This window comes from Canis lupus, chromosome X, assembly GCF_011100685.1.
Source record: "Canis lupus familiaris isolate Mischka breed German Shepherd chromosome X, alternate assembly UU_Cfam_GSD_1.0, whole genome shotgun sequence".
Taxonomy (NCBI): domain Eukaryota; kingdom Metazoa; phylum Chordata; class Mammalia; order Carnivora; family Canidae; genus Canis; species Canis lupus.
In genome coordinates, this window is record NC_049260.1 from 47,509,884 (window position 1) to 47,536,820 (window position 26,937).

The following is a 26,937-nucleotide window of genomic DNA, read 5'->3' on the forward strand; positions in this document are numbered from 1 at the left end:
GTATTTGTGGTCTTTCCCATTTTTTTCTTGTGGTTGACTTCTAGTTTCATAGCATTGTGGTCAGAAAACATGCGTGGTGTGATTTTGATATTCTTGAATTCTTTGTGGTTTGTTTGGTGGGATAATATGTGATCTCTTCTAGAAATTGTTCTGCATGCATTTGAGAAGAATGTGTATTCTGTTGTTTTAGGATGGAATGTTCTGAATATATCTGTTAAATCCATCTGTTCCATTATGTCTTTGAAAGCCAAGCCATTGTTTCCTTATTGATTTTCTGTTTATATGATCTGTCCATTGATGTGTTATGTAAAGTCCCCTACTGCTATTGTATTATTCATTAGTTCCTTTATGTTTGCTATTAACTGCTTTGTGTATTTGGGTGCTCCTAGCTTAGGGGTCATATAACTAGTTAGCATGCCAGAGTCTTGTTCATTATAGGAATTAACCAGGCAGATTGCTCCACAAAATAACAGCCGCGTACCACCATGCACAGAATTGGGAAAGAGCTGTCAATCCTGTCCATGTCCAGTGTGGGTGAGGTTTCCAGTGTTGAGTCAAATTAAGCCACAGGCTCCAGGGAGGGTGTTGCCCTCCCATCAGTTCTTTTATTTTATTTATTTTTAAAAATATTTTTATTTATTTATTCTTGAGAGACAGAGACACAGGCAGAGGGATAAGCAGGCTCCATGCAGGGAGCCCAATGTACGACTCGAACCTGGGACTCCAGGATCATGCCCTGGGCCAAAGGCAGGTGCTAAACCGCTGAGCCACCCAGGGATTCCCCCATCAGTTCTTTTAAATTGCATCTTTGTAACCTCTGGAATCCAAAGGTTCCCTCTAGAACCCAAAGACTTTGGTTTCCTGGAAGCTACCTCACAGGTCGTGGTTATAATGCTGCTGTATAGCCAGTCATTTGTGATTGGAACTACAGTGTATCTGATCGCCTTTAAACCTCAACATTTATTCTTGGCAAGTGTTTTCACTCTTTTCTGTCTTGAGCCAGTCCAAGAATTAGACCTGTAGCAGTGCAGTATGTCTCTGGCCATTCCTCATAACCATGCCCTCAGTTCTAAAAACCAACAAAATAGAACCATGGTCTTATTCCATTATTCCTAGCGGCCTATGCAGGTAGCTCTGGAAAAAATCCTGTTTTATACTTCATGGTCCTATGAACACTCTATTTCAAAGTAAATGCTTCAGCACCCATGGGATGCTCACCTGGAGGATGGAGGATGGAGAGGGTACTGATAAGAAAGAGGCAGGAACAAGTGAAGGCTTACATAATGCATACTGAAGATTTTTAAATGTAATACCAAAAGTCACTTAGTTACAGTTTTCACTAAAATCAATACATTAAGTACATCTAAAGAACAGCTAAAAGTTTTATATTTTTTCTTTTATAATTTGTACTTATTTAATCAAAAAACATGCTGTGAAATACCAAAATAAGATAAACATATGATTAAAGTAAATGAGGAAGAACAGCACTGAACCAAAACAGATAATACTTTAATGCTCTAATAAAATTGTAGCCAAACACTACTGTGTGGGTTATCCATAGGAATGTTGAAATTATACAGAATATTGGCATATAGGAGAAAAGGAGAGAGAGTAAGCCAGATGCCAAGTCTACCCTGAAAATCAAAGTGACCAAGAGACTGACAAGGGTCTGCCTTGAGATGCAAGTAGCAGAGAGTGATATGATTACATTGCATATTTAGGGGCATTGCTCTTTTTCATAGGTGATTTCTCACTATCAGTGTAAAGAGCAGCGTGATGCCCACAGATTTGAGAAAATCAGCAACATTATTAAGCAGTTTAAGCTGAGTTGCAGGTAAGAGATCTTGTGTGATTGATTGACTAATTGATTAATTTTTTAAATTTTAAATTCAGTTTGCCAACATCTAGTTGTGTGATTTATTCATATCTGGAAAGAAATTATTGTCATTTTTTGGAAGTTCAAATAACTATACTAGACTGAACTTACATATACAGAATAGATCATTTAATAAAAAAGAAAGCTAACCTCTAAGGGAGCCTAAAATTGAGGTGAAAGTCACTGTCCTTTAATGCAAACTCAACTGATAAGCAGCATGTGAAAAATATCTAAGCAGAATACCCTTTCAAGATACTTGATACCATTTAGGAAGAAATAAACAGAACGTGTCCAAGAGAGTTTTGAAAAAGAACAAAGGAGAATTTACCCCACCAAATAATAAGATTTACTATAGTAATTAAAATAGTGAGGTAATGATTCAGGAATAGTACAGAATAGATTCTGGAAATGCCTAATCCTGTTGTCTCACCTTTGATAAAATACAGTTTGAATCTTAACATTGTGAATACAGAAAGAAAAGAATGGTGGAACATTATAATTTAGTAAAGATTTAATAAGCAAAATTCTTATCCTGGTAAAATTTTGATGTCCAGACAATAGAATAGGTATAAGTTTATTCTTTATATGCCTTAGCACACTCTGAGACTTGCTGGCATATTTATGCCTACATTTTTAAGAAGCAATAGCAAATTACATGCAAATATAATTACCTTGTTTGGTTTTGAAGAAATGGGATCATTTCTTGAATTGATATAATCAATATAACTAACATTAAAAAATACAGTTATTAATCACAATTATAGGAAAATTTCAACTTAAGCTTCTTAAATATTAAAGAAGCCTTTTATAACATATTTCAACATGGACCTAGGTCTAAGCCCATTTCACAGTCAATATCAAGTTCTAATCTACTTTCCTAGTCTAAATTCTAAAGTCACTTTCCAAAACATACTAAATTCAGCATTAGCATTCCCTTGGAAAACAAAGTAAGGTTAGTGATTAACTGTCTTAATGAAGTGGGGAATCAAAGTGTAATGCTATAAAATGTTTAACATAAAAGGTAAGAATGTTTTATGTTGCTTTTATTTTATGTTCTTTACTTCTTTTTCTCATTTCTGCTATAGCAAGCTAGCTGCTTCTTTTCAGAGCATGGAAGTCAGGAACTCTAACTTTGCTGCTTTCATTGACATCTTTACATCCAACACTTACGTGATGGTCGTGATGTCTGATCCATCCATTCGTAAGTTCAAACTTAACTGACATAGGTTTAGGTTTATAGCCATATTCTTTAAACTAATTGCCATAGAGCTAGTACTTTATTATATAATAAAAAAGTGGGGATGGTTGCATAGCATTGTGAATATACTTAATTTCATTGACCTGTATATTTTGAAATGGTTAAAACAGGAATTTTTTTGTTATGTATTATTTACTACAATAAAGAAAGCTATTTTAGCACTAGTGTAATTTTTTTTTGTTTTGTAGACTTATATTCTGAAACTTAAGAATAATTTAGACTCTAGGGTATTTTGTTTTTTTCTTCATGGTAATTAAAAAATCAAGTTATTAAATCTAGGGATTTTAAAGAAAAAAGAACCCAAATGTATGACTTATGTGCTTCATACAGTAAATATTTTTAAAAGATTAATAAAAGTTCTGAACTATTAAATGTTGAATCATTTTATATGTAATTCTGTATTCCTAAGTACCATATTCCTGTATTTGTGTTCTGGGCACAAAGGAAGGTATTTGGTACTTCCATGCCATAGTAGTCATATCCATCATAACTACTGAGATAAAGGTTCTAGCAGTATTTCTAGGATGTTCCCCGAGGTTTAAATTATCTCTAACCCACATGCTTTTCCTACCCTTAGGTTAATATTAAAATACAACATAAGATGATGAGTTTTATTCTACAAGTAAACCAAACCAAAAGAATTTGAAATTTTATTTTGGAAATGTTATATTTAAAATATAAATAAATCTTCTTATTCAGAAAAATTAAGTCATGATTAACATGGGACTTCCTATTCCTATATGTTCCCTATGACATATATTGAGAGATTTGGCTCTCTTTTGTTTATTTATTTGTTTTTATTAGACATTCCTTTGGCTGCCTGTACTTATTCTCTTGGGTATCTCCTCCACCCCTACCCTCAGCTTCCGCAGCTACTCTGATCAACATCCGCAATGCCAGAAAACACTTTGAAAAGCTGGAAAGGGTGGATGGACCAAAGCAGTGTCTTCTCATGAGCTAAACATGGCTAAATGTTCCAATTTTTTTTGAAATACTGTTTCTTAATTAATCTTAATATTATATTCCTATATGTAGGCTCTGAAATGTAATGCTTACCACTTCTGTATTTCTTCCTCACTCTCTAGTTTTAATGTTCAACCTTGACTGCTATTAACTAAAATAGCCAGTAAAAAGTTAGAAGATGAGCTGTTCATGGGCTTGATGGGACATAAAATTATGTGATATATAAGTGTTCTGATAACAAGATTCTTAATAGTATGTGTTCTGATAACCTGGTTCTAATAGTTGTGTTTGCCAGAGCCTTTCCCAACATCATCTTGTATTCCTTATCAGATAGTAACCTGCAAGTTTGGAATATTACTGTTTTCTCAGCATGCATTAAAAATATTCCTTACCGTCAATTATAAATAAACTAAGGCTGTTAGGGATTTCAGCGTCTGTTTTTCTTTTCCTTATTTCTTCAGCTTTCCCTAAGAAAGAGCAAATGAATTTCACGTTTACCCTATGGGAGGGTATCTGCTTCTTGGGAAATATTACATAATAAAGTTAGATAGGAAGGGTATAGCCAGATTATAGCCTTTAAGATAGGTAGAGGTGTTTAGGTATAATGTGATAAGAAATAAGAAACCATTATAGGCTTTTGGGGAGGGGAATTATGTGAAAGGAATTTTGAAAGAAAATTAACCTAGACTGTATGGCCTGACTGGTGGCAGTTAGGGAAGCTGTGGCAACAATGTAGACCTGAGGTGTGTTGAAAAGTCTCTTTCAGGATGCAGCTGGAGAAGGCATGAATAAAAAAAGTTGAGAGAAAAGAGATAAGGTTTATGAGATACAAGTCTTTCTCTATGATCCAGGAATGGTTAATTTTATATATTACATTACACCTAATGGGAAATGACTTCATTATGCTAGTCAAGTAGTAGTAAATTTTTTTTCAATAAGTTTTGCTTTATTTCATCCCCTAAAGAAAAAATGAAGCATTGTAAACTCGGAGAAATGGAGCTTGGCAGTACTAACTAGAATTACTGAAAACCCTAATTTTTTCAGCTTCCATGGATGTCATAACAGAACACAAATGCATTTAGGGAATCTATGGCACAGTATATTCATCTCATGTCCCTTGTCTCTATGTCATGAAGAAATATTCAGACCAACAGAACCTCACCTTTCCCAATCTTACCATCCCCAGGTGAGAGAAACAGTTTTCACTAAGCAGTGAAGAACATGGTTTTTAGGTAGCCTACATTACGTAGATTAAAATTCTCATTTAAAAGCTCATGGAACAGGGGTGCCTGGGTGGCTCAGTGGTTGAGCATCTGCCTTTGGTTCAGGTCATTATCCCAGAATCCTGGGATCGAGTTCCACATCAGGCTCCCTACAGAGAGCCTGCTTCTCCCTCTGCCTGTGTCTCTACCTCTCTCTCTGTGTTTCTCATGAATAAATAAATAAAATCTTTAAAAAATAAAAGCTCATGGAACTAATTTTATCAACAGTTGTATTAACCCTCTGCAAAAAGGGAGTTTCTTAGTAGATTTTCTTATTCTTTATCTTAATATTTAGGAGAATGAAAAAAGCAAATGAACTGGAGGTCTGTTCTGTGACTAATATGAGTCATGATTTGACATGTTCTCATTATCTTCAATATCTGGGGTGAGATTTGAAGGAACTACACAAAAGTGGGTTTTTTGCTTTTTGCTTTTTTAGAAAGTGAACAGATAGAGATTATAGACATTAAATTAGATGAGAATGAAAAAAATATGCTTTTATCATTATTTGCTCTTGGTCTAACCTTTGCTCAGATTCTAGTTACAACTTGGACTTACAGAATGCATAAAAGAATGAAAGATTAGAAAAATAAGGTTCTGATTTGGCTTAATCTTTATCATTGTAATGACCAGCCAGTCTTTTTTGTCACTGAATACAAAAAAATGTTTTGAAATAGATATCTGTCCAAATATATAACTGCCTAGAAACTGAATTAAACACAAGTGCACAGTGAAAGCATATACACAGAAATGGAAAGATGAAATAAAAACCAGAGATGTGAAAATTATGGGATTAGTGATAGAATGAAATGATGCTTTTTATAGACTATGTTAGTGATGTTAGTAGGCTAGGGCAATAATTTTCAAACTTGAGCAGGCATCAGAATCACTTGAAAGGGAATCGTTAAGACACACTGCTACCCCACACGCATCACTGAGTTTCAATTCTGTAGGTGGGGTGGAGCCCAGAAATCTGCATTTCTCAGAAGTTTGGAGGTGAATCTGATATCGATCCTACTGATCCAGGGACTATACTTCAGGAACCACTGCTTTAGGGAAAGAGGAAATGTAGAGTATAAGAAGGAGTAGGACAACATATATTCACTTAAGTTAATTATGATAAGTTGAAGGCATTATACTAAGTAAAGTATATATAGTGTAGACCACTGATTCTCAAAGTGATATAAAAGTTTGTGAAGCACAGTTGTAGACAAACATAATGACTAGGAGGCTTCTATTTATAAGTAATATGTTAGAAATAGAAACCATAATCATAAAGTATGGGAAGTGATTTACATAGGGAGCCAGCTTTTCCCAGTTTCAATCAGGTTTATTTTCTACCTCAATAGGTTATCATAAAAATTTATATGAGTTGCCAAATGGAAACACTGCTTTCTTTAGTTGAGTATTTACTAAGTGTCAGCCTATAAATGCTTTATGAAGATTATTATTTAATCTTCACATGAACTTTTTGAGGTAAGTACTATCTCGTCCATTGTTTTAGATGGACCCAGAGAGAAACTGGACCCAGAGAGAATAAAAAATTTGCCCAATTATGCAGTAGCGGTGAGACTGTGATTTGAACTTAGGTAATCTAACACCATAGCTTGTGCACTTAACTTTAACCTTTAAATTATATGGCCTTCCTGAATTTAAAAGCCCACTCCGCTCTCTCTGTGTCTCTCATAAATAAATAAATAAATAAATAAATAAATAAATAAATAAATAAATAAATAAATAAAAATAAAATCTTAAAAAAAAAAATACCTGGGTGGCTCAGCGGTTTAGTGCCTGCCTTCAGCCCAGGGCGTGATCCTGGAGTCCTGGGATTGAGTCCCGTGTCGGGCTCCCTGCATGAAGCCTACTTCTCCCTCTGCCTGTGTCTCTGCCTGTCTCTGTCTCTGTCTCTCTCTCTCTTTCTCTGTGTGTGTGTCTCTCATGAGTAAATAAATAAAATCTTTAAAAATAAAAAAATAAAAGTCCACTCAGAATGGAGAGTTTGAGGTGCACCCAGGTGTTGTACTTGTGATATTCCCACTGTGTTGGTTACTGTGCAAATAGTAAACCACATGCTTGTTTACCGGTCTTACTCCTGTTTTCACTGGGGCTTTGGCACATGGAATAAAAAGCTTTATTACAGTATACAATGAACAGCAGATTGAGGATAAAATAAAATTCCAGCTTGAAGAATTTAAATCAAATTTAAACAGCTTTTCAGTATTTATGATGTTCCCCCCAGAATTGGGTTACTGTGAGCATAAATTAACCTCTCCTTCTTTGGGCCCTTTTAAAATAGGAGGAAAAGTGGATATCCTTGACTTGTTCCTAACCCTAGGAGAAAAGCATTTATTATTTCCCCATTGAGGATGTTATTAGGTGTGGGTTTTTCATAGATGGCCTTTATTTTTTTTAATAAATTTATTTTTTATTGTTCAATTTGCCAACATATAGAATAACATCCAGTGTTCATCCCATCAAGCGCCCACCTCAGTGCCTGTCACCCAGTCACCCCCACCCCCCTCCCACCTCCCCTTCCACCCTAGTTCATTTCACAGCGTTAGGAATCTCTCATGTTCTGTCTCCCTTTCTGATATTTCCCACCCATTTTTTCTCCTTTCCCCTTTATTCCCTTTCACTATTTTTTATATTCCCCAAATGAATGAGACCATATAATGTTTGTCCTTCTCCGATTGACTTATTTCACTCAGCATAATACCCTCCATGACCATCCACGTCGAAGCAAATGGTGGGTATTTGTCGTTTCTAATGGCTGAGTAATATTCCATTGTATACATAAACCACATCTTCTTTATCCACTCATCTTTCGATGGACACCAAGGCTCCTTCCACAGTTTGACTATTGTGGACATTGCTGCTATAAATATCGGGGTACAGGTGTCCCAGCGTTTTATTGCATCTGTATCTTTGGGGTAAATCCCCAGCAGTGCAATTGCTGGGTCGTAGGGCAGGTCTATTTTTAACCCTTTGAGGAACCTCCACACAGTTTTCCAGAGTGGCTGCACCAGTTCACATTCCCACCAACAGTGCAGGAGGGTTTCCCTTTCTCCACATCCTCTCTAACATTTGTGGTTTCCTGCCTTGTTAATTTTCCCCATTCTCACTGGTGTAAGGTGGTATCTCATTGTGGTTTTGATTTGTATTTCCCTGATGGCAAGTGATGCAGAACATTTTCTTATATGCTTGTTGGCCATGCCTATGTCTTCCTATGTGAAATTCATAGATGGCCTTTATTAGGTTGAAATTATACTCCCTCTAAACCTACTTTGTTGAGAGTTTTTATCATGAATGGATGGATTTCACAGATATCTACAGAACTTTACATCCAAACTCAACTGAATACACATTCTTCTCAAGTGCACATGGAACTTTCTCCAGAACAGACCACATACTGGGTCACAAATTGGGTCTGAACCGACACCAAAAGATTGGGATCATCCCCTGTATATTCTCAGACCATAATGCCTTGAAATTAGAACTAAATCACAACAGGAAGTTTGGAAGGACCACAAACACGTGGAGGTTAAGGACCATCCTGCTAAAAGATGAAAGGGTCAACCAGGAAATTAAGGAAGAATTAAAAAGATTCATGGAAACTAATGAGAATGAAGATACAACCGATCAAAATCCTTGGGAGGCAGCAAAAGCAGTCCTGAGGGGGGAATACATCGCAATACAGGAATCCATTCAAAAACTGGAAAGAACTCAAATACAAAAGCTAACACACATAAAGGAGCTAGAGAAAAAACAGCACATGGACCCTACGCCCAGCAGAAGAAGAGATATAATTAAAATTTGATGAGAACTCAACGAAATCAAGACCAGAAGAACTGTGGAACAGATCAACAGAACCAGGAGTTGGTTCTTTGAAAGAGAGATAAACCATTAGCTAACCTGATTAAAAAGAAGAGAGAGAAGACTCCAATTAATAAAATCATGAATGAAAAGGGAGAGATCACTACCAACACCAAGGAAATACAAACGATTTTAAAAACATATTATGAATAGCTATATGCCAATAAATTAGGCAAACTAGAAGAAATGGACGCATTCCTGGAAAGCCACAAACTACCAAAACTGGAACAGGAAGAAATAGAAAACAGGCCAATAACCAGGGAGGAAATTGAAGCAGTCCTCAAAAACCTCCCAAGACACAAGAGTCCAGGGCCAGATGGCTTCCCAGGGGAATTTTATCAAACGTTTAAAGAAGAAACCATACCTATTCTCCTAAAGCTGTTTGGAAAGATAGAAAGAGATGGAGTACTTCCAAATTCGTTCTATGAGGCCAGCATCACCTTAATTCCAAAACCAGACAAAGACCCCACCAAAAAGGAGAATTACAGACCAATATCCCTGATGAACATGGATGCAAAAATTCTCAACAAGATACTAGCCAATAGGATCCAACAACACATTAAGAAAATTATTCACCATGACCAAGTAGGATTTATCTCTGGGACACAAGGCCGGTTCAACACTCGTAAAACAATCAAGGTGATTCATCATATCAGCAAGAGAAAAACCAAGAACCATATGATTCTCTCATTAGATGCAAAGAAAGCATTTGACAAAATACAGCATCCATTCCTGATCAAAACTCTTCAGAGTGTAGGGATAGAGGGAACTTTCCTCAACATCTTAAAAACCATCCACAAAAAGCCCACAGCAAATATCATTCTCAATGGGGAATCACTGGGAGCCTTTCCCCTAAGATCAGGAACAAGACAGGGATGTCCACTCTCACCACTGCAATTCAATATAGTATTGGAAGTCCTAGCCTCAGCAATCAGACATTAAAAAGACATTTAGGCATTCAAATTGGCAAAGAAGTAGTCAAACACTCCCTCTTCACCGATGACATGATACTCTACATAAAAAACCCAAAAGCCTCCACCCCAAGATTGCTAGAACTCATACAGCAATTTGGTAGCATGGCAGGATACAAAATCAATGCCCAGAAATCAATGGCATTTCTATATACTAGAAAGAGACTGAAGAAAGAGAAATTAAAGAGTCAATCCCATTTACAATTGCACCCAAAAGGATAAGATACCTAAGAATAAAAACCAAAGAGGTAAAGGATCTATACCCTAAAAACTAGAACATTTCTGAAAGAAATTGAGGAAGACACAAAGAGATGGAAAAATATTCCATGCTCATGGATTGGCAGAATTAATATTGTGAAAATGTCAATGTTCCCCAGGGCAATTTACACGTTTAATGCAATCCCTATCAAAATACCATGGACTTTCTTCAGAGAGTTAGAACAAATTAGTTTAAGATTTGTGTGGAATCAGGAAAGACCCCGAATAGCCAAGGGAATTTTAAAAAAGAAAACCATAGCTAGTGGCATCACAATGCCAGATTTCAGGTTGTACTACAAAGCTGTGGTCATCAAGACAGTGTGGTACTGGCACAAAAAAGACACATAGATCAATGGAACAGAATAGAGAAACCAGAAGTGGACCCTGAACTTTATGATCAACTAATATTCGATAAAGGAGGAAAGACTATCCATTGAAAGAAAGACAGTCTCTTCAATAAATGGTGTTGGGAAAATTGGACATCCACATGCAGAAGAATAAAACTAGACCACTCTCTTTCACCATACACAAAGATAAACTCAAAATGGATGAAAGATCTAAGTGTGAGACAAGATTCCATCAAAATCCTAGAGGAGAACACAGGCAACACCCTTTTGAACTTGACCACAGTATCTTCTTGCAAGATACATCCACGAAGGCAAAAGAAACAAAAGCAAAAATGAACTATTGGGACTTCATCAAGATAAGAAGCTTTTGCACAGGAAAGGATACAGTCAACAAAACTCAAAGACAACCTACAGAATGGGAGAAGATATTTGCAAATGATGTATCAGATAAAGGGCTAGTTTCTAAGATCTATAAAGAACCTATTAAACTCAACACCAAAGAAACAAACAGTCCAATCATGAGATGGGCAAAAGACATGAAGAGAAATCTCACAGAGGAAGACATAGACATGGCCAATATGCACATGAGAAAATGCTCTGCATCACTTGCCATCAGGGAAATACAAATCAAAACCACAATGAGATACCACCTCACACCAGTGCGAATGGGGAAAATTAACAAGGCAGGAAACAACAAATGTTGGAGAGGATACGGAGAAAAGGGAACCTTCTTACACTGTTGGTGGGAATGTGAACTGGTACAGCCACTCTGGAAAACTGTATGGAGGTTCTTCAGAGAGTTAAAAATAGACCTGCCCTACGACCCAGCAATTGCACTGTTGGGGATTTACCCCAAAGATTCAGATGCAATGAAACGCCGGGACACCTGCACCCCAATGTTTCTAGCAGCAATGTCCACAATAGCCAAACTGTGGAAGGAGCCTCGGTGTCCATCAAAAGATGAGTGGATAAAGAAGATGTGGTTTATGTATACAATGGAATATTACTCAGCCATTAGAAACGACAAATACCCACCATTTGCTTCAACGTGTTTGGAACTGGAGGGTATTATGCTGAGTGAATTAAGTCAATCGGAGAAGAACAGTGTACGTTCTCATTCATTTGGGGAATATAAATAATCTTGAAAGGGAATATAAGGGAAGGGAGAAGAAATGTGTGGGAAATATCAGAAAGAGAGACGGAACATAAAGACTCCTAAGTCTGGGAAATGAACTAGGGGTGGTGGAAGGGGAGGAGGGCGGGGGGTGGGGGTGAATAGGTGACGGGCACTGAGGGGGACACTTGACGGGATGAGCACTGGATGTTATTTTGTATGTTGGTAAATTGAACACCAATAAAAAATTAATTTATTAAAAAAAAGACCTATCGAGGGTAGAAAGAGCTAGATTGAAGTCACCAAGTATAAGTGTATTATTATCTAAGTATTTCTTCACTTTGGTTATTAATTGGTTTAAATATTTGGCAGCTCCCACATTTGGGGCATATATATTGAGGATTGTTAAGTCCTCTTGTTGGATAGTCCTTTAAGTATGAGATAGTGTCCCTCTTCATCTCTCACTTCAGTCTTCGGGGTAAATTTTAGTTTATCTGATATAAGGATGGCTACCCCTGCTTTCTTTTGAGGACCATTTGAATGGTAAATTGTTCTCCAACCTTTTATTTTCAGGCTGTAGGTGTCCTTCTGTCTAAAATGAGTCTCTTGTAGACAGCAAATAGATGGGTCCTGTTTTTTTATCCAGTCTGAAACCCTGCGCCTTTTTATGGGGTCTTTAAGCCCGTTCACGTTCTGAGTTACTATTGACAGATATGAGTTTAGTGTCATCATGATATCTATTCAGTCCTTGTTTTTGTGGATTGTTCCACTGAACTTCTTCTTAAAGGGGAATTTTCAGAGTCCCCCTTAAAATTTATTGCAGAGCTGGTTTGGAGGTCACTTATTCTTTCAGTTCCTGCCTGTCTTGGAAGCTCTTTATCTCTCCTTCCATTTTGAATGAGAGCCTTGCTGCATAAAGTATTCTTGGTTGCATGTTCTTCTCATTTAGGACCCTGAATATATCCTGCCAGCCTTTCCTGGCTTGCCAGGTCTCTGTGGAGAGGTCTGCTGTTTCCCTAATATTCCTCCCCATAAAAGTCAGGGATTTCTTGTCTCTTGCTACTTTAAGGATCTTCTCTTTATCTTTGGAATTTGCAAGCTTCACTATTAGATGTCGAGGTGTTGAACGGTTTTTATTGATTTTAGGGGGGATCTCTCTATTTCCTGGATCTGAATGCCTGTTTCCCTTCCCAGATTAGGAAAGTTTTCAGCTAGGATTTGTTCAAATACATATTCTGGCCCTCTGTCCCTTTTGGCGCCCTTGGGAACCCCAATTAAACGTAGGTTTTTCTTCCTCAGGCTGTCCTTTATTTCCCTTAATCTGTCTTCATGGTCTTTTAATTGTCTGTCTCTTTTTTCCTCAGTTTCCCTCTTTGCCATCAACTTGTCTTCTATGTCACTCACTCGTTCTTCCACCTCGTTAACCCTCGTCGTTAGGACTTCTAGTTTGGATTGCATCTCATTCAATTGATTTTTAATTTCTGCCTGATTGGATCTAAATTCTGCAGTCATGAAGTCTCGTGAGTCCTTTATGCTTTTTTCTAGAGCCACCAGTAGCTGTATAATAGTGCTTCTGAACTGGCTTTCTGACATTGAATTGTAATCCAGATTTTGTAACTCTGTGGGAGAGAGGACTGTTTCTGATTCTTTCTTTTGAGGTGAGGTTTTCCTTCTAGTCATTTTGCTCAGTGCAGAGTGGCCAAAAACAAGTTGTATTGGGAAAAGGAGAAAAAGAGAGGAGAGAAAGAAGGAAAGAAAAGAGAAAAAGAGAAAAGGAAGAAAAAAGAAAAAAAAGAATAAAAAGAGAAAGAAAAAGAAAGGAAAAAAGTGGTGGGGGAAGCAAACAAATCAAAAAGCAAAAAAAAAAAAAAAAAAAAACTCGGGGGAGTATCTTCTGATTCTGTATATTGTAAGTCCCTTGACTTCCCCTGGAACTTGTCCGTCTAGCTGGTCTTCTGGGGGAGGGGCCTGTTGTGCTGATTTTCAGGTGTTAGCCCTTGGGGAGCTGCTCTGCCCTCTGCCTGGTGCAGGGCTCAGTGGGGGTTGTTTACCCTGTGAGGTCCCAGGAGGAACAACCCCAGTGGCTGTGGCAGCTCTGGAAACCTGGATTCAGCCCCCGCAGTAACTACGAAGCTCTCCTTCTGCAGGGCCTGGAGGCTCGGGGCGGGGCCGATGATCTGCTCAGCTCGGGGCAGGAGCGTCCTTGCTGTCCTGGGCCCTCCTGACCTCTGCCTGTCTCCGGGGGAGGCCGGATCCTGGGCTGTGTCCCGGCGCCCTGTGCTCTGGGACCTGCGCTGTTGGATTCGCGCTCCCAGCCACGCAGCCGCCTCTCCGCGGAGCCGCTGCCCGAGCCTCTCCGAGCTGCTCCCGGAGCCGCCCACCCCCTCCGCGCGGAGCCTCTTCCTCTGCAGGAGCCGCGCAGCCCCCTCCGAGCTGCTCCCAGGTCAACGTGTGCGCTCTGCAGCCCTTTAGGGAGCTCGGCGCACTCTCCTGGGTGCGCAGGTGTCTGTTAGCGTCCCAGGGAGTCTGAGGGCATCCCCACCCTCCTGGGGTCCTGCTCTAACTCCCTGCGGGCGCCTTTCCGCCAGGAAGATTGGTGCAGCTCCTATTTCTCCGGGACGGGGCTCTCCTGTCCTGGGGGCACTCGCCCCGGCCTTAGCCAGGCTCCTCACGGGGCTCCTCCCCTTTGGATGCCTTTTGTTTCTTTATTTCTTTTTCCCCGTCTTCATACCTTGATAGAAGCACGAACTCTTCTCACTGTAGCGTTTCAGCTGTTCTCTCTTTAAATCTCAGGCCGAATTTGTAGATTTTCAGGATGATTTGAAGGTTATCTAGGTAATTTGGTGGGGACAGGTGATTTGGGGACCGTACTCTTCCGCCATCTTGCCCCTCCTCCCCTGTTGTCTTAAATTCTAGTTCAGACATCATACTTATATCCATATTGATTAAATTCCTGGCTGTGACTAGTACCTCCTGTTCTTTCTTTTGAGGTTAATTTCCCTTTCTTGTCAGTTTGTCCAGAAAAAAAAAAGAAGAAAAATAAAACTACAGCAATAACAACAAATTAGATCCTGGATGTGTTTTGGTCTGTTTGTTAAAAAATACTAGATCCCAAAATATGAAAAAAGAAAAACATATATACATGTAAAAATAAATAAAATATAATACAATGAAATGAAGTGAAATGACAAATTTAAAAATATATGAAGTATATATAAAATCAAAATTAAAACTTAGAATTGTAAAAAAGGGAAAAAAGAAAAAATATTTCACTAAAGTGAAAATACAAAGAATGCTACATACTCTTTGCCCTGGAGCTGAAGCTTTGCAGCCTGCTATGGTCGGTAAACTTGATGGGAGCTTGTTGTTTATGCTGGTCTTCTGGGGGAGGGGCCTGTTGCACTGATTCACAGGTGGATTTGCCCTAGTGGAAATGTCTCCAGTGCACAGGGAGACAGGACTTAGTATAAGGAGTTCCTGACTCCATTAAATGGTCCCTGAAGACTTTTATCACTAATGGTTGGGAAGGATATTGCTCTGCCCAGCAAATTAGCCTGGGGCTGAAAGTTCACATCCTCTACTCTTCAGTAAGTCCTCCTAGAAGTGTAATCAATCACCTGTCTTGTCTCACTCTTTTCCAGCAGAAGTCTTTGTTCACCCTGCCTGTGTCTGAACATTTTTATCTCAGGCACATGACTGAGTTTGAAAACCAAATTTTACGAGCTCCTGTGGTGTGAACCTGTGCTCTTCCTGGTGGTTGGGGGTGGGGGTGGTCTCCCCTTGCTTCTACCTTTTGCTGAACCTGTTCCAGGAAGCAGTCACACAGTGTGCAGCAGCTTGCAATTGATGGCAACACAAAGTGGAAAATGGGCACCTAGTCTCACTATTCTTAGCCAGCTTCTAGGCTCCTGTGCCTGGGATCTGTGTGACACTTAGGCACCACCTATTTTCCTTGCAATCCAGGGGATCCTCAGATCATTCGGTCACACCTGTGATTCTGCCATGCTTTGCCACCTGAGCACCTTTATTAATTAATTATTTACAGAGAGAGAGAGAGAGATCAAGCGAGAGAGAGCAGGGTGAGGACAAGTGGCAGAGGGAGAGAATCCCAAGCAGACTCCATGCTGAACATGGAGCCTGATACAGGGCTCCATCTAAGGACCCTGAGATCATGACCTGAACCAAAACCAAGAGTCAGAGGCTTAATCATCTGAGCCAACCACGTGCCCCCCCTCCCCAAGTACCTTTAAGCCAGGCATGCCCCCACTGTAGCATACTTATAAATCTCTGATTTTGTACTCTACTGCCTTTAATACTTTGTACTAGCCTCCCCTGCCACAGTAATCTCAGCTACATCACACTGGATTCACAGTCGCTGCACCTCCAACCTTCTAAACAGTGGTCACTTTACTACTTGTATACTTGCAGCATTTGTTTTCTCAGAATTCCAGTAGATTTCTCATGTGCTCAGAATGATTTGACAGCTATCTAGCTGTATTGCAGGGATAAGACAAACAGATAAGATATTCAGCTTATCCTCTACCATCTTAACTTCTCACCCCTTATATTGATTTTTAACTCTTTTTTTTCCCCTCTGTGGTAAGGGTCTCATTTATGTCTTTCATTCTTTTCTCAAATCTAGTGAGTATCCTTATGATGGTTGCTCCAAATTCTCCATCAGGCATATTACTTATATCTCAACCTGGATCTCTGGCTGTGGCCTTATCTTCTTCCATTTGGGACAAATTACTCCATATTATGTCTAAATGTCTGCCTTCTGAGTGTTAGAGAATCCAGTTGTCTCCAGCTCCTGAAAGACATGGCCTTATGAAGAAAAGATCATGTAGTGCCCAGGGCCAGGCCCTCCAGGAAGTATCTCCGTGTATGCTGTGTGTGCTCTGCTATTGTGTTCTGGCTGCTCTGTCCTTTAGTCATCTACAAAGGTTCTCCTTGCCCGCTGTGGACAATGTTTGGTCCCTGGCCTGAATGTGGCACATTTTAACTAGGTGTGTTCTGATCTGCTTGTGAAATAAGACCTGATACTATTTTTACTAGAACTGAGACCATGCAGAACTCTCTGGTCAGGAGATATGATTTAGGCGGGGGTTTGTTCTGATCTCCTGGAGGAGAACCCCACCACACTGGGACATAGGCAGGAGTGACAGGGAAGGGTAGGTCCACCAGAGTGCAGGGGATGGGTCTTACTGTAGCAAGTTAGGCAACCAGTGTTGGTGCTGCACTGCTTCTTGCAGGTGACTCTGTCTTTATGCTGAGGGGCAGTAGAGGGAAATGGCATTGACCAGCATCTTTGTTCTCAGAGAGGCATCTCTGTCAATGCTGTCTCTCAGTTATATGCTCTGAGAAGAACCAGTATTTTCCCCACTGTGTGCTCCAGGCACTCTTCAGATCACCGTTTGAATGCTATCTGCCTCAGGATTGTTTGCCTGCTCTCAAGGCGTAGGGCAGTACCCTCCAGGGTCTAGCCCAGTCAAGTGCACTGGCCATTAAAACTCCATGCTTTAAGCCCCACTAACTGTAAGAACTCACAAACTTCATCCTTCTCGGTTTCCAAGCCAGTGGCTTTGGTGAAGCATTTTCCTTGTATGCTTTTCTCTTTCTCTCGCCCTTCTCCATGACATAGCTCCCTCACCTCCGGAGCACCTCCAGTGTGTTTCTCTCCTAAACCACATCTCCACATTATCTACTTTCTTTGATGTGGCCTCTTCTCTCCCTTTAGTTGTAGAGTTTATTCTTTTAGTCTTCAGGTCTATTCCTAGGGTATTTAGGATGATTTGATAGTTATCTAGTTGTGTTTATGGGAGAAGGTGAGCCTAGGGTCATCCTACTGTGCTCCCATGTTCCTCTCATACTCTAAAATGAGTTCAGAATTATTACATCTTTCTTTATAATTTTGGAAGAGTTGAAAAAAGTATTGATATTATCATTTAAGTGTTTAATAGAATCCACCTGGAAAACATACAGTTCTGGGCTTTGTTGGAAGATTTTTTTGGTTATTGATACTATCGCAATGATTATTATTAGGGTGTTGAAGCTTTCAGTTTCTTTTCCATTTAATTTTTGTATGCTATGTTTATAGGAATTGTTTTTTATCTATGTTGTTTAAATTATTAGTATATTATTGTTAATGATTAATCACTTAGGAATTTTTAGATTTCTGTTAAATCAGAAATAATCTCCTTTGAAATTTCTGATTGTTTTTGAGTTCTCTTTTAGTTAGCCTTGAAGACGAGATGGGAATTGTTTATATTTTCAAGAGAAACACAACTCTTATTTTGCTTGATTTTTTTTTACTTTTAAAATTTTGAATCTGTATTTGATTATTTGTACTTTCATCCTTATTTTTTTCCTTCTGCTTATTTTGTGCTGAATTTTTCTTTTTTGAAGTCTCAAGATATAGTTAGGTTGTTTATTTGAGATTTTTTTTAAGTGTAGGTGTATATAAATTTTCCTTTAATTACTGCTTTTGTTGCATCCCATAGGTTTTGGTATGTTGTGTTTTATTTTTGGTTTGTCTAGAAATATATGTTTATTACCTTTTGTTATTTTATTTGACCTAATAGTTGTTGTTTATTCTTGCTCTTTGACCTAGTATGTGATCCATCTTAGAGAATGACTTGTGTATGCTGGATAGGAATGTGTATTCTGTTATTGGGTGGAATATTCTGGATATGTATGATAAGTCTACTTGGTCTATAGTATTGTGCAAGTCTATTTATTATAGATTTTCTGTTCAGATAATCTATCAGTTATTGAAAGTGGGATCTTTAAGTCTTTTAATGCAAATATTTTGCTATTTTTCTCTTCATATGTCAACATTTTCTTTATATACTTAGGAACTCTGATGTTGGGCGCATATATTTATAATTGGTATATCATTTTATTGAGTTCACTTTTTATCATTGTATAATGAACTTTGATTTCTCTTGTGATACACTGACTTAATGTGTATTTTGTCTAAATATAGCCATCCCTCCTGTTTTTGTTAACACTTGTCCTTAACATTTGCATGGAATAACTTTGCTCTCCTTTCATTTTCAGATTTATGTGTTTATAAATCTAAGATCAGCCTTCAGTATATAACAGAGAGTTGGATCTTTTATTTTTGTTGTTTTCTATTCAGCTACTCTATATTCATTGATTATTGAATTTATCCATTTATATTTAACATATCTTTCCTATTCATGCTTCATAAAACATAAAACATATCTTTTCATAGGGATGCCTGGATGGCTCAGTGGTTGAACATCTGCCTTTGGCTCAGGGCATAATCCCAGAATCTGGGATCAAGTCCCATGTCAAGCTTTCCTCAGGGAGCCTGCTTCTCCCTCTGCCTATGTCTCTGCCTCTCTCTTGGTCTCTCTCATAAATAAATAAATCTTTAAAAAATATCTTTTCATAGATACAAACATGATTTCCATTTTTAACAATTTTCTGTGTTTTTTGTAGTTCTCTTGTTCTTTCTTTATATGCCGTCTTTCTCAGCGGTTTGATAATGTATTTGTAGTGAAATGGTTTGGTTTATTTGTCTTTGTCTTTTCTCTATGTTCTATAGCTTTTTTTCTTTTTTTTGTTTTTATGACATATGCTTCAAAGCTAGTATAGTTATGTTAGTCTCCTCAAAACTAATAACAACTTAACTTTGATAGCATTCAAAATTTCTGCCCCTTACCCCTCCCACTCTTTTTGCTTTTTATATAAAAATTTACTTTTTTAAATTAAGTTTTTTTCATTCCAGTATAGTTAATGTACAGTGTTATATTAGCTTTAGGTGTACAGTATTCAACAATTCTATACATTATTATAAGTGTACTCATTAATCCCTATCACCTACTTCTCCCATACCTAACAACTTCCCTCAGTAATCATCATTTTATTCTCTAGGTAAAAGTATGTTTTTTGGTTTGTCTCTCTTTTTTCCCCTTTTCTCATTCCTTTTGTTTCTTAAATTATACATATGAGTGAAATCATATGGAATTTGCCTTTCTCTAGCTAACTTATTCACTTAGCATAATACTCTATAGCTCCATCCGTGTCATTGCAAATGGTAAGATTTGTGTGTCTATTTTTATATGCACACAATGTCTTTATCAGTTCATCAATTGATGGACATGTGTGCTGTTCTGGAACCTTTACTATTATAAATAATGTTGCAATAAATGTAGAGGTGCATGTATCCCTTAGAATTAGTGTTATTATAATTTTTTGTAAATACCCAGTAGTGCCATAACTGAATCATAGGGTATTCTATTTTTAACTGTTTGAGGAACTCCTATACTATTTTCCACAGTGGCTAAATCATTTTGCATTCCAACCAACAGTGCAAGAGGGTTCCTTTTTCTCCACATCCTCACCAACACTTGTTTATTGTGTTTTTGATTTTAACTATTCTGACAAGTGTGAGGCAATATGTCATTGTAGTTTGGATTTGTATTTCTTTGATAATGAGTTATATTGAGCATATTTTCATAGGTCTGTAGCCCATCTATATGTCTTCTTTGGAGAAATGTCTGTTCATGTCCTCTGCCCATTTTTTAAATGGATTGGTTTTTTGGGGTTTTGAGCTGCATGAGTTCTTTATGTATTTTAGATATATGTCAAATATGTCACTATAAATATCTTCTCCCATTCTGTAGGTTACCTTTTAGTTTTGTTGATTGTTTCCTTTGCTGTACTTAGGCCTTTTACTTTGATATAGTACTAGTAGTTTATTTTTGCTTTTGCTTCTCTTGCCTCAGGAGACATATCTAGAAAGAAGTTGCTACAGCCAATGTCAGAGAAATTACTCTCTGTGTTCTCTTCTAGGATATTTGCATTTCATGTCTCACATCTAGATCTTTAATCCATTTTGTGTTTGTTTTGTGTGTGGTGTAAGAAAGTTGCTCAGTTTCATACTTTTGCATGTACCTGTCCAATATTCCCAATACTATTTATTATAGAGACAGTCTTTTTCCTTTTTTTCTTTAAAGATTTTATTCATTCATTCATGAGAGACACAGGAAGAGAGGCAGAGACATAGGCAGAGGGAGAAGCAGGCTCCATGCAAGGAGCCCGACGTGGGACTTGATCCCTGGAATCTGGATCACGCCCTAAGCCAAAGGCAAACGCTCAACTGCTGAGCCACCCAGGCGTCCAGAGACAGTCTTTTTCCCATTAGATATTCTTTACTGCTTTGTTAAAGATTAATTGACTGTATAATTGTAGGTTTATTTTTCAGTTTTCTGTTCCATTGATCTGTCTATTTGCGTGTCATTACCATACTGTTTTGATTACTAGAGCTTTGAAATATAACATGAAGTCTGGAATTGTGATGCCTCCAGCTGTGCCTTTCTTTCTCAAGATTACTTTGGCCATTTGGGGTCTTTTGTGGTTCCATACAAAGTTTAGGATAGTTTTTTTCTAGTTTTGTGTAAAATGCTGATGGTATTTTGATTGGGATTTCATTAAATGTATAGATTGCTTTTGGTATTATGGACATTTTAACAATATTTGTTTTTCCAATCCATGTACATTCAATGTATTTCCATTTCTTTGTATCATCTTCAATTTCTTTCATCAATGTTTTATCATTTTCTGAGTTTAGGTCCTTAACCTCTTTGGCTAGGCTTATTCCTAAATATCATGTTGTTTTTGGTGCAATTGTAAATGGGATTGATTCCTTCATTTCACTTTCTTCTGCTTCATTACTGTGTGTATAGATGCAACAGATTTCTCTACAATGGTTTTTACTTTGTGGCTTTATTAAATTCATACATCAGTTCTAGCAGGTTTTTGTTGGAGTCTGTCAGGTTTTCTATATAGAGTATCATGCCATCTGCAAAAAGTGACACTTTGACTTCTTCCTTGCCAATTTGGATACCTTTTATTTATTTATTTTTTGTCTGATTGCTATGGCTAGGATCTCTAGCATGATGTTAAATAATGATGGCAAAGCCCTTACCTTTATCCATAATCATCATGTATACATTTACTTGACATATCTCTAGTATTATTAGAACACTTGACACAGTAGACAGTCATTGTATATATGCTAAAGAAGGGAACTAAGGAAAGGAAGAAAGGAGGTGAGAAAAAAAGATGATGGATATTTACTGAAAATATTTAAAAACATTCCAAGGAATTGGTGTCATTGGTAATGATGAGCCATTACATACATGTTTATGAACAAGACCTGCCTGAAAGGTGCTCAGGTGGCAAAGTGAAGCAGAATCCCAGGTAGGATTGTGTGGCCTCAGGATCCCTGGGGTCACAAAAAGAATGATGGTGCTGAGTACAGCTGAATTCCCAAGCATCAGAACAAGGAATCTGGCTGTAAACACAGTCTAAGTGCTGGCTTTCTGTTTGGTATTGCCATAAATTGTGTACCCCTACACAATTGGGGGACTACTCTCTGAGCAGGGGCCCAGCAAAAGCCAGAAGGGCAGGAAGACCAACCTCCCTCCCCGAGGAGGAACAGCATGGGTCCACACTACAAGAGTCTCTGAAGCTTGGATATTTGAAAGGGGTGTCCCTGGGATTAAAAAAAAAAAAAAGTCAATCACAAGCTGAGTGAATACAAAATTCAGACCGAAATCAGGGAGATAAGAGTGATTGACTGCACTGAAGAGTGGGAGGTATGAACTTTCATCTCCAGGGTTAGAAATTGGGGTGTTGCCAGTTTCATTCCTTGCATCAGTTCTGAAAGCCTTCAGGGACCAAAACAGCACCATGTAGTGCAATCTAGAGCAGCTTATCCTGAGCCCAGACCTCTGGCAAGGGTTTTGCAATTCCACCATGGCAAAGACACCTGAGAATCAGCACAACAGGTCCCTCCCTCAGAAGACCAGCAGGAATATCCAGCTAACACCAAGTTTATTGACCATAGAAAACTGCAAAAATTCAGCTCTTTGGGAAAACAGTACATAGAGTTTGTGGTGTTCTTTTTTAAGATTTTATTTATTTATTCATGAGAGACACATACAGAGAAGCAGAGACATAGGCAGAGGGAGAAGCAGGCCCAATAGGGGACTTGATCCCAGGACCCCAGGATCACACCCTGAGCCAAAGGCAGATGATCAACCTCTGAGCCACCCAGGTGTCCCTGTGGGGTTTTTTAAATTATTATTCTTTAGATTTTCAGTTAAGTTTTTCTATACAATTATTTCTTTATTTTATCACTTCTATTTTTAAGTCTTTTTAAAATATTTACTTTTATGTTTATGTGATATATATTTTCATTTTCAGTCTCCCTACATTGTATTCAATTCTATTTTTGTGTATATATAGAAGATTTTCTTTCTTCCCTATTCTGGGAATTACTTGCTTCTAAAAAACAGACCAAAATACACCTAGGATCTAGCTTATTGTTTTGTTCTCTTTTACTTCTTGTTTGATGTTTTCTTATTTCTTTTGTTTCTATTGTTTCTATTTTCTTCTGATTTGTTTGTATTTTCTAGCGTTCTTGCCATTTTTATATTTTCTCTCTCTTTCATCTGTTCTTCTCTGGACATAATGATGAGATGGAGAAACTCATCCCAAAAGTAAGAACAGGAGGCAGTACTCACTGCCAGGGATTTAATCAACACATATATAAGTAAGATGTCAGAACTATAATTCAAAACAATGATTATAAAGTTACTAGCAAGGATTGAAAAAAGCAAATAAGACACTAGAGAATCCCTGACTGGAGATAGAAAACAGCTAAAATCTAATTAGGCTGAAATTATAAATGGTATTACTGAGATGCAGTAAAAAAATACAGGCTCTAAGTGCTAGGATAAATGTGGCAGAAGAGAGAGCAAGTGATATAGAAGACAAAATGATGGAGAATAAGGAAGCTGAGTAAAAGAGAGAAAAACAACTCCTGGATCATGACGGGAGGATTTGAGAGATTAGCAAATACCATAAAGTGAAGCAATATTAAAATAATAGAGGTACCAGAAGAATAGGAAATTGAAGGGCAGAAGGTTTATTTGAACAAATTATAACTGAGAATATCCCTAATCTGGTTAAGGAAACATTCCAGGCCAGAAGACACAGAGAACCCTCCTCAAAATCAATAAAAATAGGTAAAAAATGACATATAATAGTGAAACTTACAAATACAAGAGATAAAGGAAAAATCCTGAAAGCAGCTCAGGATAAGAGGTCCTTAACCTACGAGGGTACACACATGAGGCTAGCAGCAGACCTGTCCACAGAGACCGAGCAGGCCAGAAAGGACTGGGATGATATATTCAAGGTGGCTAATATGAAAAATATACAGCAAAAAATACTTTATCCATCAAGGCTGTCATTCACAATAGAAGGAGAGATAAAGTATTTTCAGGACAAACAGAAACTAAAGGAATTTGTGAACATTAAAACAGCCCTGTAAGAAATATTAAAGGGGCTCCTGTAAGCAAAAAGAGAGTCCAAAAGTAACAAACACCAGAGGAACAGAGACAATCTACAAAAACAGAGATTTTACAGGTAATACAATGGCACTAAATTAATATCTTTCAATAATTACTCTGAATGTAAATGTACTCAGTGCTCCAATCAAAAGACACAGGGTATCAGATTGGATTTAAGAAAAAGAGAAGACCCACTGATATGCTGTTTAAAAGAGGCTCATTTTAGACCCAAAGACACCTCCAGATTGAAAGTGAGGGGGTGGGAATAATTTATCATGCTAATCAATATCAAAAGAAAGCTGGGATAGCAATCCATATATCAGTCAAATTAGATTTTATTTATTTTTATTTTTTAAAAAGGTTTTATTTATTTATTCATGAGAGACACACAGAGAAAGGCAGAGACACAGGCAGAGGGAGAAGCAAGCTCCATGACCTGACATGGGACTCGATCCTGGGTCTCCAGGATCACGCCCTGGGCTGAAGGTGGCACTAAACCGCTGAGCCACCCAGGCTGCCCCAAAGACTGTAATAAGAGATGAAGAGGAACACTTTGTCTTGGTTAAAGGGTCTATCCAAAAGGAGATCTAACAATTATAAATACCTATGCTCCTAACAGAAGCAGGCAATTATATAAGCCAACTTAATAACAAAATTAAACACATTGATAATAATACAAACATAGTAGGGAATTTTAAAATCCCACTCACAGCAATGGACAGATCATCAAAGGAGAAGATCGACAAGGAAACAAGGGCTTTAAATGACACAGTGGACCAGATGTACTTCACAAATGTATTCAGAGCATTTCATCCTAAAGCAACTGAGTACACATTCTTCTCAACTGCACATAGAACATGCTCCCAATTAGATCACATACTGGGTCAAAAATCAAGTCTCAATCAGTACAGAAACATTGGGATTATTCCCTGCATATTTTCAGATGATAATGCTTTCAAACATGAATTCAATTACAAGAGAATGTATGGAAGGAATGCAAATATATGGAAGTTAAAGAACATCCTATTAAAGAATGAATGAATCATCCAGGAAATTAAGGATTTTAAAAATTTATGGAAACAAATGAAAATGAAAACAGCAATTCAGAACCTCTGGGATGCAGCAAAAGCAGTCTTAAGTGGAAAGTATATAGCAACATTGGCCTTTCTTAAACAACAGAAGTCTCAAATATACAACCTAACCTTACACTTAAAGGATCTGGGAAAAGAATGGCAAATAAAGTGTAAATACAGCAGGAGATGAAAAATAATAAAGATTACAGCAGAAAAGCCAAATAACAGTAGAACAGATGAATGAAACTAGGAGCTGATCCTTTGAATGAGTTAATAGGATCGATAAACCCCTAGCCAGACTTATCAAAAATAAAAGGGAAAGAACCCAAATAAATAAAATCACAAATGAAAGAAAAAATCACAACCAATACCAAAGAAATACAAACAATTATAAGAATATATTATGAGCAACCATATGCTAACAAATTAGGCAGTCTGGAAAAAATGGATTCATTCCTAGAAACATAATCACTGCCAAAACTAAAATGGAAAGAAATAGAAAACCTGAACAGACCCACAATCAGCAAGGAAATAGAATCAGTAATCAAAACTCTCCCAACAAACAAGAGTCCAGCCTGGATTGTTTCCAGTGGAATTCTACCAAACATTTAAAGAACTAATAACCTATTTTTCTGAAGTTGTTTCAAAAAATAGAAATGGAAGGAGTACTTCCAAACTCATTCTATGAGGCCAACATTACCACGATCCCAAAAGCAAAGACAACACCCAAAAGGAGAATTACAGACCAATATCCCTGATAAACATGGATGCAAAAATTCTCACCAAGACACTAGCCAATATGATCCAACAGTACATTAAAAGGATTATTCACCCCAACAAAGTGGGATTTATTCCTGGGCTGCAAGCCTGTTTCAACATCTGCGAATCAGTGTTATACATCACATTTAAAATAAAAAAGGACAAAAACCATATGATTCTCTCAGTTGATGCAGAAAAAGCATTTGACAAAATACAGCATCCTTTCTTGACTAAAACTCTCCACAGTGTAGGGATAGAGAGAAAATACCTCAATATCATGAAAGCCCTATGTCAAAAACCCACAGTGAATATCATTCTCAAAGGGGAAAATCTGAGCGCTTTTCCCCTAAGGTCAGGAACACAACAGGGATGTCCACTCTCATCACTGTTGTTAAACATAGTACTAGAAGTCCTAGCCTCAGCAATCAGACAACAAAAAGAAATACAAGCCATCAAAATCAGCAAAGAAGAAGTCAGACTCTCACTCTGTAGATGACATGAGACGTAATGCAGAAAACAAACAAACAAACTCCACCCCAAAATTGCTAGATCTCATGAAGGAATTTAGCAAAGTATCAGGATATAAAATCAATGCACAGAAGTCCGTTTTCTGACTATACAGTAACAATGAGATGGAAGAAATAGAAACTATCGATCCCAATTGCAGTTCCACCAAAAACTATACAATACTTAGGAATAAACCTAACCAAAGAAGTAAAGGATCTGTATTCTGTAAGCTTAGAACACTTAAGAATGAAATTGTGGAAGACAAAATGAATTGGAAAAACATT

At 37.7% G+C, this 26,937-nt stretch overlaps 1 protein-coding gene across 7 annotated transcripts in view; it reads left to right on the top strand.

Moving 5' to 3' along the window:
- The window catches only part of RRAGB (Ras related GTP binding B), a 38,093-nt gene extending 33,571 nt beyond the window's left edge, over positions 1–4,522 (top strand). For 6 of the 7 annotated variants that reach the window (XM_038587542.1, XM_038587544.1, XM_038587541.1 and 3 more), the window contains 3 exons: positions 1,743–1,834; positions 2,962–3,077; positions 3,998–4,522. In XM_038587542.1, the coding sequence (XP_038443470.1) occupies positions 1,743–1,834; positions 2,962–3,077; positions 3,998–4,095 (306 nt within the window). In that variant the 3' untranslated portion in view covers positions 4,096–4,522. Of the gene's footprint in view, positions 1–1,742; positions 1,835–2,961; positions 3,078–3,938 lie in introns of all 7 variants that reach the window. The other variant, XM_038587539.1, reaches the window with a different exon arrangement.
- Positions 4,523–26,937: the final 22,415 nt, after the last annotated feature.